Here is a 12993-nt window from a genome sequence, read left to right as displayed (position 1 = left end):
GAGGAGAAGGAGAGTAATGAACTTCTTCAGCCTTCTGCTCTCACGTGAATGTTTTACCTTCAAAACACCTTGAAAGTAAAACGGTTGCTTCATCAGAGCAGTGATGACGTGTGTCCTGCTTTGTTTCTGGTTATTTAATTTTAATTTAGGACGAATCAGCTGTTACTAGCTTTTAAATAAAGTTCTCTCACATCCTTCTGTTCTCAGCTGTGGTTAGTTTAGAGAAACTCAGACGACCTGAGCTTCTCCCAGCGAGGTCCGGTTCTACACAGAACTCCAGAACCTGTTGGTGAAGTCCAGCTGCTCTCAGATCGGTTTCAAACCTGCGGCTCCTCCGAGGGTCAGCAGATGAATTTGATGGTTCAGAGAGCAGAAAATATCATCTCAGCCACACAAACTTGGCTTTTTCTTGCCGGTTTTACATCTTGAGGTTCCTTCAAACGGCCCAGCGAGGGTCACGAGTTTAATTCAAAGGGTCACGAGTGGAGACGGAGCAGCTCGGATACGTCGTGGCGCTCGCTCGCCGTCACGTCTCCCTAATGACAGAGTCCGCCGGTTAATTTTAGCTGCGCCTCGCCACAAGATTTGTGTTTTCTGCAGAACGCTTTATTTTGCTGAACTAATGTATCGCCAGCAGAAAACACACACACGGGCCAGATGTGTGTTTAAGTATAGCTCCAGCTGACGCTCGCATGAGCCGCAGAAAGTCAGCCCACGGCCCGAAGGCTGCCGCTGCATTGTGTCGCTGTGGTGAAGACGGCCTCGAGGTTCCCTAAAGACGGGTCGGACGGCTTCATGGAACCAGCTGTCAGAAACCCCAGACGGGTCCGGTTCAGCTGAGACAAGAGGACGTATCGTGTTTAAGAAGCTGCTAAAAGACTTGAAACGAGCTGAGCTTGAACATAAGTCCAGAAACGGTTTCATTCACAGAACATGACTGTGTTTTTGATTTTATGATGTTTGATCACATATGGAGTTAAAAATGAAAGATTTTGTGTTTCTGTTATCAATAATATGATCTGTGAACAAAAAAGGCCTCAAACTATCTCAACCTCCATAACAGTTGATTTTATTGTGATATTCAGCAGCTCTGCGAAGTTTAATCAAGTTTATGGAAATAAAAACAAAGAAGTTTTGTGTTCCTGTGATCAGTAATAAGATTTAAAAACTTCTGAAAAATGACAAACAGTCAAACAGTGAGAAGCTGATAACAGAGACCTGGTGAGAAAGACTGAAAACGATCTTGACTTTAATTATGGCTAGAAACTGTTTAGTTCATAGAAAATGACTGTTTTTATGAGGTAACAGGTTTTTTTTTATTGCACTATTCAAGTTTATGGAGCTGAAAGTTATATCAATATTATTAATAATACGATCAAAGGAGGAAAACGATTTTAAAAACCCGAGAAAAAAGGCAAATGTTCACATTTTAGAAGAGAACCTGTGACGGTTTTGTTTGGAAAAAGATCTAAAACGATCTGATCTGTAAACGAAATGAAGTCCAGAAACAGTTTTATTCACAGAACATGACTGTTTATTGATTTTCTGATGTTTAATCACGTTTCTGCAGCTAAAAGGAAAGATTTTGTGTTTCTGTTATCAATAATATGATCTGTGAATGAAAAACATTAAAAAACTTCAGATGAACGTAAAATATTCACATTAGCGAAGAGAACTTGTGACGGTTTTGCTAAAAACGATCTTAACTTTCAGCAAGATTAAGTCCAGAAGCAGTTTTTTTCTGAGACACCAGCTGGTTTTATTTCACATTTCAGCGGCTGTGTGACGTTTAATCAGGTTTATGGAGCTGAAGATGAACCGTTTTGTTTTATTGTTAAAATATAATCAGTGGAAGAAAATGATTTTGAAAACTTGGAGGTTTTAGTTTATTATAACGTTGGTGTTTCCTCCAGGACGCTTTATTTACGGCTTTACTGTGTTTGTATTCGTTCTGACGTCGGCTCACCTGAACCGAGGCCGTCAGGTGACGTCTCACCGACCGTGTGATGTGGAACAGAACCCTCATGGCCTCGGGCTCAGGCCCGTCCAGTGTCAGTTTCCAGCTGCACTCTGTTGCCCCGGATCGCTCCAGACGTGATAATGATGCCGCCGCCGCCCAGAGTGACTTTAATGGTGCCGGATCTCATTCGGAGCTTTTACAGTGTCGGAGCCGCTGCAGCCAGAAAACAGCGAATTGAACAAATAAGGGGGAAGCCGATCCGTCAGGCCGCCACACAAACCTCTTTATAAGAAAACATCCCATTCGCCGCCGAACAGAGAAACACAAATGGACAAAAAAAACTCCCGCCGTCATCGGCCACGTCCATTTCAGAGCGAGTCGGTTTTCATTTTCCAGCAGAGCGCGGCTGAACGAGCAAACGTGATTCAGGCGGACGGCGGGTTCTAGATTCCATTTCCCTCCACGACTCCACGGTGATGTTGTTCATAGCAGGAGGAGGACGAGGAGGTCGATGGAGAGGCCGCCGTCACCTCCTCACCTGGAACCTGGAGAACGACGTCGAGTTTAACTGAGAACAAAGAATGTACACCTGAGAAGCTGCTCAAAGGGAATTTGTGATGTTTTTGCTTGAAGAAGACCTAAAACTGTTTCACTTTTACTAAAGTTAAATCCAGAAACAGTTTTCGTTTTGTGATAACAGCTGATTTTATTGCAATAATCAAGTTTAGGGAGCTGAACATGAAAGGTTCTGTATTACTTTTATTAAAAATCCAATCAATGGAAGAAAACTATTTTAAAAACTGTTCACACCTGAGAAGCTGCTAAAAGGGAATTAGTGACATTTTTGCTTAAAAGACCTAAAACGAACTTTACTTTTCCTACAGTTAAGTCCAGAATGTAATGAGTCCAGTAAGTCCTGCAGGATAAAGTCCCGTCAGGCTTCATCTGTTCGACGCTGATTCTTTTTTTATTGGTTGGTTTTTTGGTTTTTGACGTTCCTGCATCACTAAACTGCATCTTCAGTCAAAAATGCATTTTCTCACAAATGTCGTCGTGTTAACGTCATGAAAAGAGCCGTTTATCCAGAACGTCAGGGTTCACGTCCTGCAGAGGACGAGCAGCCGTCAGACTTCTTTGGTTTCAGTTTAGAAAAAGATCAAGCACCAGTTTGCACTTCTACCTGAAACTGGTAAATGTAGGCTCCAGCTGACCTGTTGAGGTTTCGGAAAAATATCAGAGTTTGGATTAAAGCCGCTGCCGTCGAAGCTTCTCCTCCATTTTCTGGGTTACCATGGTGACAAGGCTCTCCCCTGTAATGTCTAAACAGGAAGCTGAAAATAAATGTGTTTATGATTCATTACAAAAGAAACTTAAAGACATGAGCGAGAAACGCGGTTCAGTCCACAGGAAGTAGAAAACTGAAGCTGTAGTTTTTGTGGTGTTTTATTTTGAGTCTTGTTTGGAGATCCCAGAGGTAGAACTGTTTCCATCAGAGTTCTCCCGTCGGTTAAGGCATCCTTAGTTTAGCACAGACAGACCCGAGCTTTCTGTTCCTCTGCAGCGACGAGGTTTAGGCCGGAAGAGAACGATGAAGGAACGGATGGAAGACCGGATGGACTGAGGTCTGGATGGGAAGCAAAGCGCTGAAGGTGGAGTTTAGTTGCATAGAACTGAAACTTTGTGAGGGCTGAACTGTGGTTTTTGTGGCATTTTCTTCAGAATTTTGCGTTGAAATATGAAGTTTTCATCCATCAAAGAAGGTTTCAGGCGTCACCGTTTAGCAGAGAAACAGTTATGGCATCCTCGGTTAGCTCTGCAAGCTAGCTTTGATGGTTTAAAGAAGCACAACCAAACCTCTGCAGCAGAGACGAGCTTTAGGCAGGAGGAGACCGGAGAAGGAACGGGTGGACCGCTGGATGAGGTCTGGATGGGAAGCAAAGTGCTGCTGGTGGAGCATAGATCTCCACCTGCAGCCTTCACCTTTCCTTGAACCTTCAGGTTCCTCATCCAACGAGCCCGGTGGCGTCTTCCACCCGGCCGTGACGATCCATCACCGACCCGTGACCGAGGCGCCGCTCCATTGTCTCGGTCAGTTCGTCCTCGTGCGCGACAGAAAACTTCTTTAAAAGCCGTAACGTCGGTTATGATTCATGTAGAAATCAATTATTTGATAAGTTGGATTTAGTGGAGCTCTTCCAGTCAGACTCTATTGTTGGTCCAACAGCAACACGAGGCCTTAAATCAGTGCAGATTGTTATTTCTGCAGCGACTCGGACAAACAGCGTCGGACGAGATAAGGCGCAGGAATCAATCCTTCATGCCCATCATCATTACCATCAGCGTAACGATCCCCTCCATCACTTTTCTATTACACCTCGCCGCCATCACTATCAATTATCCCCCGACCGCAGACCAGCGGGACGCCTCTCGGCCGGCTGGATCCTGGGCCGGATTGAGGCGTAATTGCGAGCGTCGGACATAAAGCGGGAAAAAAAGCAGGGGGAAGGAGAAAATCAATGCCTTAACTAAAGAAGCGGCTGAATTATTGATGAGCAGCGTGTAATGGGATCCCGGGTGTGTTCCTCCCGCTCGGCTCGGACCGCTCGCTGCTTCCAGCAGGAACATGAAGGTGCCAGAAACCTCCCACCAGCGTCTCCACGGCCGGGCTCGCCCACCGGGATCGGCCGCGGGGCGTTCAGGGACACGCCGGGCCGCAGGACTTCCAGGAAGAGTCGGAGGTTCAGCTCCAGTTCTTCCATCCATGGTGCAGACGGTTCAGGAGGAGATGTTTGGACCTCACACTGAAACATTGGTCTGGATTTGGAATGAGAAGCAACAGTTCTGTAGGTTTAGCTCAGAAATGAACAACAACGAAGGGAAATGCTGAGCAATAGTATGAAATTACACATTTTAAAACTGCAGTGTCCTCTTTATAGTCAGATGAAGTGGTTTCTTATATCATTTTAGTGGAGTTTTAATCCTAAATATGTAGATTTTCAGGCTAAAATCACACCTTGAATAACTATGTACATTCTCAGCTTGACTATAGTCAAACACAGTGGTATTTTATGTCATTTTTGTAGAGATTTAATCCTAAATATGTCCATTTTCAAGGTAAAATCTCACCTTTATTGACCATGTAGGGTCTCAGCCGTACGATAATCCAATAAAGTGGTGTCTTACGTAACTTTTATGGGGTTTTATTCCTAAATATGTACATTTTTAGGGTAAAATCACACCATAAATAACGCTGTAAGATCTGAAATTGCACATTTAAACCTGTTGGGTTCATGTTTGTGTTTTACTGGACGATACAAACGGTGACTCAGCTATATGTTTGTAGGACGGTTGAGTGATCAACTGAAATATACGGTTGATGCACATCAGTCCCTGTTTGCTTTCTGCTCTTTGGTTTCTGCACAGCAGACAGAAAACTGCTTTTTGTGGTAACGTGCAGACTGTTCAAAGCTAAACGTGGAGCTCGTTTCTGCTTTCATGCAATTTGTGTTTGTTACTCAGGAATTTAGTGAAGAGTCGAATTATTGAACTTATTACAGAGAAACAGCCAAAAAAAGGCAGATTTCTCTCCAGACGTGGAAGTTTCCATCCACTGAAGTCCACTAATGATTTCTGTAGGTGTGCTTGTCACTGGAAGCCGTTGAAGCACATAAATCCTGATTTCCTGCGAGCTGTTGGCGTTGAGGAATCACAGGACGCCTTGTTTACCCACATGTTGAGCTGCTGTTGGTTTTACTGCAGCTCGGGCTCGGCTGCAGGCAGCAGGAATGTGAATGGAGGTAAAGAGCGAGCGGCCAGGTGAGGCCTGAAAGCTGCCTTTGTGTGGCGGCTGGCAGCCAGAACACTGTCCTTCAGTGTGAGGCGCTCGCACAGGCCTCGACTGTACGCCGGCCGGCCGGCTGCGAGGACGATGTTTGGCAGCAGAAACACACACGAGGCTGAAAAACCGTTGCACATTCTTGAAAAAGGAAAAACAAAAAAGGTCCTTCTCTGGGCGACTCCGAGGTGAAGAGACGATTCAGAGCCGTGGAGTGACTCAGGTCTCGTTTTCTCCTCTGGCTAAGTCCAACGGGAGCTTGAAGAGCTCGATGGCATCTCTGTTGCTCCCACTTCAGTCCGTAAACATCAACGTTCTGCACTCAGAAGCTCTCCAGAGCGCCAGAAGACGTCTGCAGAGACTCAAACACGTCTCCAGAATCACTCAGAATGGTCCAAAATCACTTCAAATCTGACACGTGACTCAAAAATTCTCTAAAACGACCCAAAAGTTTAAAAAATGACTGAACGCTTTCCAAAATGGCCCAAAACAGCTCCTTAAAGCAAAACACAGAGCTTCTATCTGACAATCATGTGTTTGAACTCGGTCCAATTAACGATAGAATAACTGTAAAAATACAAATAATTAGTAAATCTATTATTCAGTTCATAGATTAAACACACTGCATGATGTTGTGTTTGTCTTTTTATCACAAAAATGACTGAAATATGAGAAGAAATTGTTCAAAACAACTCAAAAAAATCACCAAAATGATTTAAGATGTCTGAAAAATAACTCAACAATGATCTAAAATAACTTTAAATGAGACCAGAAGTTCTCAAAAATGCTCAAAAAAATCACAAAAAATGTCCAGAATGACCTAAAATAGGGGAGAGGAGGAGAGAAATGATCCAAACTACCTTTAAATTAGACAGAAGCTGCTAAACCAACTCTCTACAGTTCTTTTAAAAATTCTGTCAAATAACCTAAACGCTGACAGAAAGGACTTCAAGATCCAAAATTAGTTCAAAATATGAGAGTGACTCAAAAATAGTTCAAAATTGGCCCCAAAATTCTCCAAAGTGATTAAAAATCTCAGAAAAATAGATCATTATAAAATAACTTTAAATGAGATCCAAAGTGCTCAAAAATCCTCCAAAAAGACTCAAAAGATGCCAGAAGTGACCTAAAAAATGATCCAATATAACTTTAAATTAGACAAAAGTCCGTCACAAATTCTCCAAAATTAAAAAACAACAACAAAGTAAATCACATAAATATTGACAATATGACTCAGACATGACATGAACGTTGTGTGAAACGTCTCCTGGCTTCATTTGAAGACACCGTTAGCTGATGAGCAGCTCTGAGAGCAGGTCCATGCTGATCGTTGGATGTTTTATCTAAAGCAGGACCTTTATTTCTGGATCAACACCGTTCTTTGGCCTCACACGGTTCTGTGTGTTCACGGCGACTCCAGACTCGCTGTAGAATCTGCTGCCGGCTCCGGCTGGAACCGTCGTCTCTTTGTGGGGATGGAGGCGGACTCGGCGATCAGCTGCTTTCGGATCACGCCTGGATGCCTTTTTGAGCGTTTGCTGACTTTACTTTTGTCAGTTTTCTCCTGCTGAGCTCCAGCTGAGCGGGATTCTGACGGCGTGGAGCCTCTGAAACAGAACCCAGCCGTGCTGCCTGGTTTTATGTGTGTTAGATGTGATCAGGTTACATATGTCCAACCGAAATGAAAGGCGACGCAGAGTGGAGCTGACATCTGCCGGGCTGAGTTTACAGCATCTGGGGAGAAGACAGCTTCTCTGCCGATGCTGCTGCTGCTTGTTTATCACATTTTCTTTTCACAAAAACAACACGCAAACTGTCTTTAAAGATCATTTTGGCATCAACACTGTGGTCTGCAGGAAGCGTCACGCTCATCAGCCACAGCAAGAGAGGCTGCATGATGAGCTGAGATGCTTCACTTTAAAATGTGACATTAGAATGTCTTATTTCAAAACCAAAATGCTTTAAACTTTCCCAAAATAACTCAGAGATTGTTCATAATGAGGAAAAAATCTCTAATGATTAAAAAAATAAATAAAAAAATCTTCTAAATGACTCAAAATTGTCTAAAATGACTTAAGTTTTGTCAGATGTTTTAGAAATTCTCTAAAAGGACTCAAAACTTTCCAACTTGACTCAAAAAATGTCCAGATTTACTTAAAATTTCACAATAAATTGGACACAAATTGCTCAAATATTCTCCAGAATTAAAAGTTTCTCACAATTTCTCCAAAAATATTAAAGTTATGTCCACAGGTGTCCTAAATATGAGCAAAAAGACAGAAAAAATGTCAAAAACTGCACAAAACACGTCCGAAATGACCTAAAATATGAAAAGAACGACTCAAAAATTGTCCAAAATGACAAAAAATTTGACTGAAATGAATCAAAAATTCTCTAAAACGATTCCAAACTTTATCAAAGTGTCTCATAGATTCTCCAAAATGATTAACAAAAAAAATCTAAAAAAAGACCTAAAATTTAACAAAAATTGTGAATAAATTCCCATAAATGACTCAGAAGTTCTCTAAATGACCCAAAACAAAAGTTCTTCTGTTGGTTAGACGGAGGTTAAAGGAGAAACCTGTAGAATTCTGGATCTGTTACTTTAGAAACACCAAAAACAAACCGGGTTTCTCAGAACTTTGAACTTTCCGTCTAGTAAAAAAGTTCTAATTGTCAGGATGCTGGTGCCGCTGTGACTGACGTGAGTTCTTGTGTGTTTGGTTCTCCTCAGGACGGGTTCTGCAGACGGAACCAGGCGCCATGAGGCAGAACTGGGCCTCCATCACTGCCAGCCGGGCCGGACACCAGCAGACATGCACTCAGCAGCAGGGACGGGTTAGCGCACAGATCTGAGAGCAGATGGAGAAGACTGAGAGAGACTGAGACGGGAGTCAGTCGGATCGGACCGGGCCACACTCGGAACCAGCCATGTCCTTGTCAACACGTCGTCCTCCGCTAGAAGCTCCTTGTTAGACGTCACGAGTCAGCAGAACCCCTGTGAGGCGCCAGAGCTGAGGGGAAGCAGGAGGAAGCAGAGCGAGACCGAGCAGAACCAAGAGACAGCGACGGACCCATGCAGGCCCGGAAGAAGTATGTCCTGCTGGGTCTGTGTGCGAGCTGCTGGCTGCTGCTCTTTTACTGGGGGGGGGGAGTCCAGCTGCGCCTGCTGCGGCTGCTGACGCGCCAGCGGGCCGAGGTGGTCCGACCGTGGCCCAACTGGACCGACCGGGCCTTCCTGCCCCGCTATGCCCACCTGGACGAGCTGCAGACGGACCCGGGGACGGCCGAGTCGCCCCGCCAGCGCCGCCAGGCCTGGTCGGCCATCTACAAGGACAGCCGCTGCCGCATGGAGACCTGCTTCGACTTCTCTCGGTGTCGGCGCCGAGGACGAGAAGGGTTCCGGGTCTACATCTACCCGTCTGAGAAGAACGAGCGCGTGTCGGAGAGCTACAGGAAGATCCTGACGTCCATCGGCGAGTCGCGCTACTTCACCTCGGACCCCCGCGAGGCCTGCCTGTTCGTGCTCGGTATCGACACTTTGGATCGGGACCAGCTGTCAGGACAGTTTGTGCCCAACGTGGACGAGCGTATCCGCGGCTACCCGCTGTGGAACGACGGCCGGAACCACCTGATCTTCAACCTGTACTCGGGCACGTGGCCCAACTACACGGAGGACCTGGGCTTCAACATCGGCCAGGCCATCCTGGCCAAGGCCAGCCTGAACACGGAGCACTTCCGGCCGGGCTTCGACGTCTCCATCCCGCTCTTCTCCAAGGACCATCCCCAGAAGGGCGGCGAGCGCGGCTGGCTGGTCCGGAACACTGTCCCGCCCAGACGGAAGTACCTGCTGATGTTCAAAGGGAAGCGGTACCTGACGGGCATCGGATCGGACACCAGGAACGCTCTGCATCACATCCACAACGGGAAGGACATCGTGTCGCTGACGACGTGCCGCCACGGGAAGGACTGGGAGAAGCACAAGGACGCCCGCTGCGACCACGACAACCTGGAGTACGAAAGGTAAGACGGGTCACGTGGTCCACTGAGGGCAGAACCACCTGGCGGGTTTGTGTGAGTCATCAGTTGTCTTTGTTAAGTCAGACTTTCTACTTCAGAGGCGGTCGGACTGCAATAAATACCAATAGATAATCAATGTTCTGATCATCTGTCAGCTGCAGCACCAGCAGAGTAAACGGACCAAACATAGAAACGTATTCATGTGATTTCTGTATCTGCAGCTGAACACAGGTAGGTTTCCATGGCAACAGGATGCTTCCTTCAGTGGTTGTAGTAACGTACAGATCAGCAGGTTTACAGAGAAAACATCATCATCCAAACAGAAACCAGGGTAGCTCCACGGCATCAGTTACCTTGGAGATCTGGCTCCATGGCATCAGTTACCGTGGAGATGTAGCATCATAGTGTCAGTTACCATGGAGATCCAGGTCCACAGCATCAGTTACCATGGAGCTCTGGCTCCACAGCATCAGTTGCCATGGAGATCCAGCAGGTTCATGCAGAAACCTCTTAGTGACAGTCAAGACTCTGACTTCCGGCCCGACACACCTGCTGACCCGCTGACCCAGCCTCGTGGTTCGGTCCTCTGGAAGTCTTGTGTTACTCCTTCGTGAGGAAACTCAGCGTGGCGGCGATGTCGTGCTTGTGTTTGAGCTCTGTAGCGTTTTATTGCTCCTTCAGATCGTCAGTGATGTTGCTTTGTGTGTCCCCGCGGTTATTTCTGTCTCCTTTCTGGCTGCACAGTTGGTGACTGTTTGAGTTTATGATGTTTGGCAGATCAAAGATTTCAGACGCAAACTCGTGTCTCAGGAAATTCAGATTCAGGTCAGCGTTTCCAGGAATCCTCTCATTTCTCACATTAGCGCCGTTAAAGCTGCCGTTGGTTCGGTTTCACCTGAGCTGACCTTTGTGATGTGGAGTTTGAACAAAGCGTACAGACGAACGAATGAGCGCAGCAGAAACAACGCGTTCTGTTGGTGTTTGCTGCTGTAGGAGCAGGAGGTGAAACTAACGAATTACTACAGAGTGTAATGAACCAAAGCAAAGGTCAGCGCGGAGAGCAGCGCCGTGAAATCTCTGATTATCTGAGAGAATGAAACCGCTGCAGGGTTTGAGGGCTTTTTTTTAATCAAACTGTCCGTTTTTGTAAAGGGGCTTCTTGCTGCTGTTGGCGGATGAAAGACGGTGAAAAACGCAGCAACATCTGTGGAGTTTTATTATTAAAACTAATTAATTTCTGCATAATCTCGGCGTGATGTGAGGCGAGCGCTCACAAAGGCGTGTAGGCCTGTTTATATACGTGCTGCTATACGGGCCTTTTGTTGGGCGCCGTTGTGTTTTAATAATGATGAGCTTCAGGAAACTCGCCCATCTGTCTGATTCATGTCGGGGAACGTTCGGCGCTTTTCTCTTACTGGCTTACTGGAGCTGAGACGGTGAAGATTCACCCGCCAGCTGTTTGCTGATAAACCTGAAGACAGATGTGGCTGGTTGAAGGTGGTTTAAAATAGTTCTGCACAATATATTGTTTCAGTATCTACACTGTGATCGGCACAATAGTCACGTTGCAGGAAGCATTAATGATTTTAGCCTCCTGCAGTTAAACAAACATGATGTTTAAAATGTTCTGCTCACAGTCCAGCCCATGTTCACTAAATTTTAGAATCCACTGATTCAAACAAAAATTGTCCATGACAAAAATAATATCTAGTGTTACTCAAATATTTACCAAAAAGACTTAAAAATTGTCCAGAATAACGAGAAATTCACAAAATATATTGAAAATTTCTCTAAAATGACTCCAAAATTCTTTAAAAGAACTCAAAACTCGTCTTAAATGACTTTATATCTGAAAAAATGACTCGAACCCTCTAAAATGACTCCAAACATTCCAGTGATTCCAAAACTGTTTTAAAGTTCTACAAATTTGACACAAAATTTCTCTGAAATGACTCAAAACTTGTTTGAAATTACAGATAAATGGTCCAAAATGACAAAAAATATCCCAAATCAATCATGTGTTGTGTGAAATGACTTAAAGTTTGACAAAAATGGTCCAAAAAATTCATTAAAAACGGCACAAATGTTCCCAACTGACTCAAAATTCACTAAAACGACTCAAAATATTTTCCACAATTATTTTAAAATTGTCCAAAATAACAAGAAATTCATAAAATATACTGAAAATTTCTCTAAAATGACTCAAAAATTCTTTAAAAGGACTCAAAACTCGTCTTAAATGACTTTATATCTGACAAAAGCGACTTGAACTTTCTAAAATGACTCCAAATCAGTTTTAAAGTTTGACAAAAATGACACGAAATTTCTCTGAAATGACTCAAAACTTGTTCAAAATGACTGAAAATGGTCCATAATGACAAAAATATCCCAAATCACTGAAAATGATCAAAGTGACTGAAAAGTTCTTCAAAGTGGCTCAAAGTTTGTCAAAAATGGTCTGAAATTGAACAAAAGTGACTAAAGAATTGTCCGTAATGACTCAGAACCGTTTGGTGACACAAACATTTCTCTGTTTTTTCATCATTTATTTCCAGCATCAAGCAGCTTCGGTTTGAAGCCATTTTAAAAATCCATCGTTTCCATGTTTAACATAAAAACCTCCTGATTTGTTCCTGTGTTTAACTCCAAACTATTCACAGCCTGAAACATGCAGTAAATTTACGACCGCGTTGTTTTTGCTTCCTAATTAGTTTGCGTCGTCAGCAGTTAATTACAAACCTCCAGCATCTGATGTAAAACTTTAACTATTCTCATTATTACAAAACCACAGAGACGTGAATCTCGCTGCCGGAAACGTTCTGAGCAGCTGATCTGTTCGTGCACACGTCATGATGTCCTGCTGTGGTTTCTAGAGTTCTGCTGCAGCTCCGTGCAGCGGAACCAGGTCCAGTTTCTCTGCTGCTCGCGTCGACTTTGCAGCAGAAGCGTGTGAAGTGCTGACAGGGCGTCCTCATTATAAAGTCCGATGGTGGACGGATACAAAGAGCAGAGTGGCCCGACGGTGCAGAACATCCAGACAGCAGATGATGGATTTCAGAGCGAGGAAGAGAAAGTTACTGTCAGACCGAGGCCAGAAAAACTGCAGAGAGAAACCCAGAGCGCCATCGAACCGACGCAGGAGCCGGAGCAGACGAAGAGAGTCCACGTTCTCAGAAGG

The 12993-nt window shown here is 44.6% G+C and overlaps 1 protein-coding gene across 1 annotated transcript in view; it reads left to right on the top strand.

Annotated features, from left to right (window-relative positions):
- Positions 1–8871: 8871 nt before the first annotated feature.
- The window catches only part of LOC103370214 (exostosin-1c-like), a 95629-nt gene continuing 91507 nt past the window's right edge, over positions 8872–12993 (top strand). Inside the window, exon 1 of the mRNA XM_008299183.1 lies at positions 8872–9818. Within this exon, the coding sequence (XP_008297405.1) occupies positions 8872–9818 (947 nt within the window). The remainder of the gene's footprint in view (positions 9819–12993) is intronic.

The sequence above is a fragment of the Stegastes partitus genome, unplaced genomic scaffold, assembly GCF_000690725.1.
Source record: "Stegastes partitus isolate 25-593 unplaced genomic scaffold, Stegastes_partitus-1.0.2 Scaffold1389, whole genome shotgun sequence".
Classification (NCBI taxonomy): domain Eukaryota; kingdom Metazoa; phylum Chordata; class Actinopteri; family Pomacentridae; genus Stegastes; species Stegastes partitus.
Note: the sequence above shows the minus strand (reverse complement) of the source record. Positions and strands in the feature narration are given on the sequence as shown.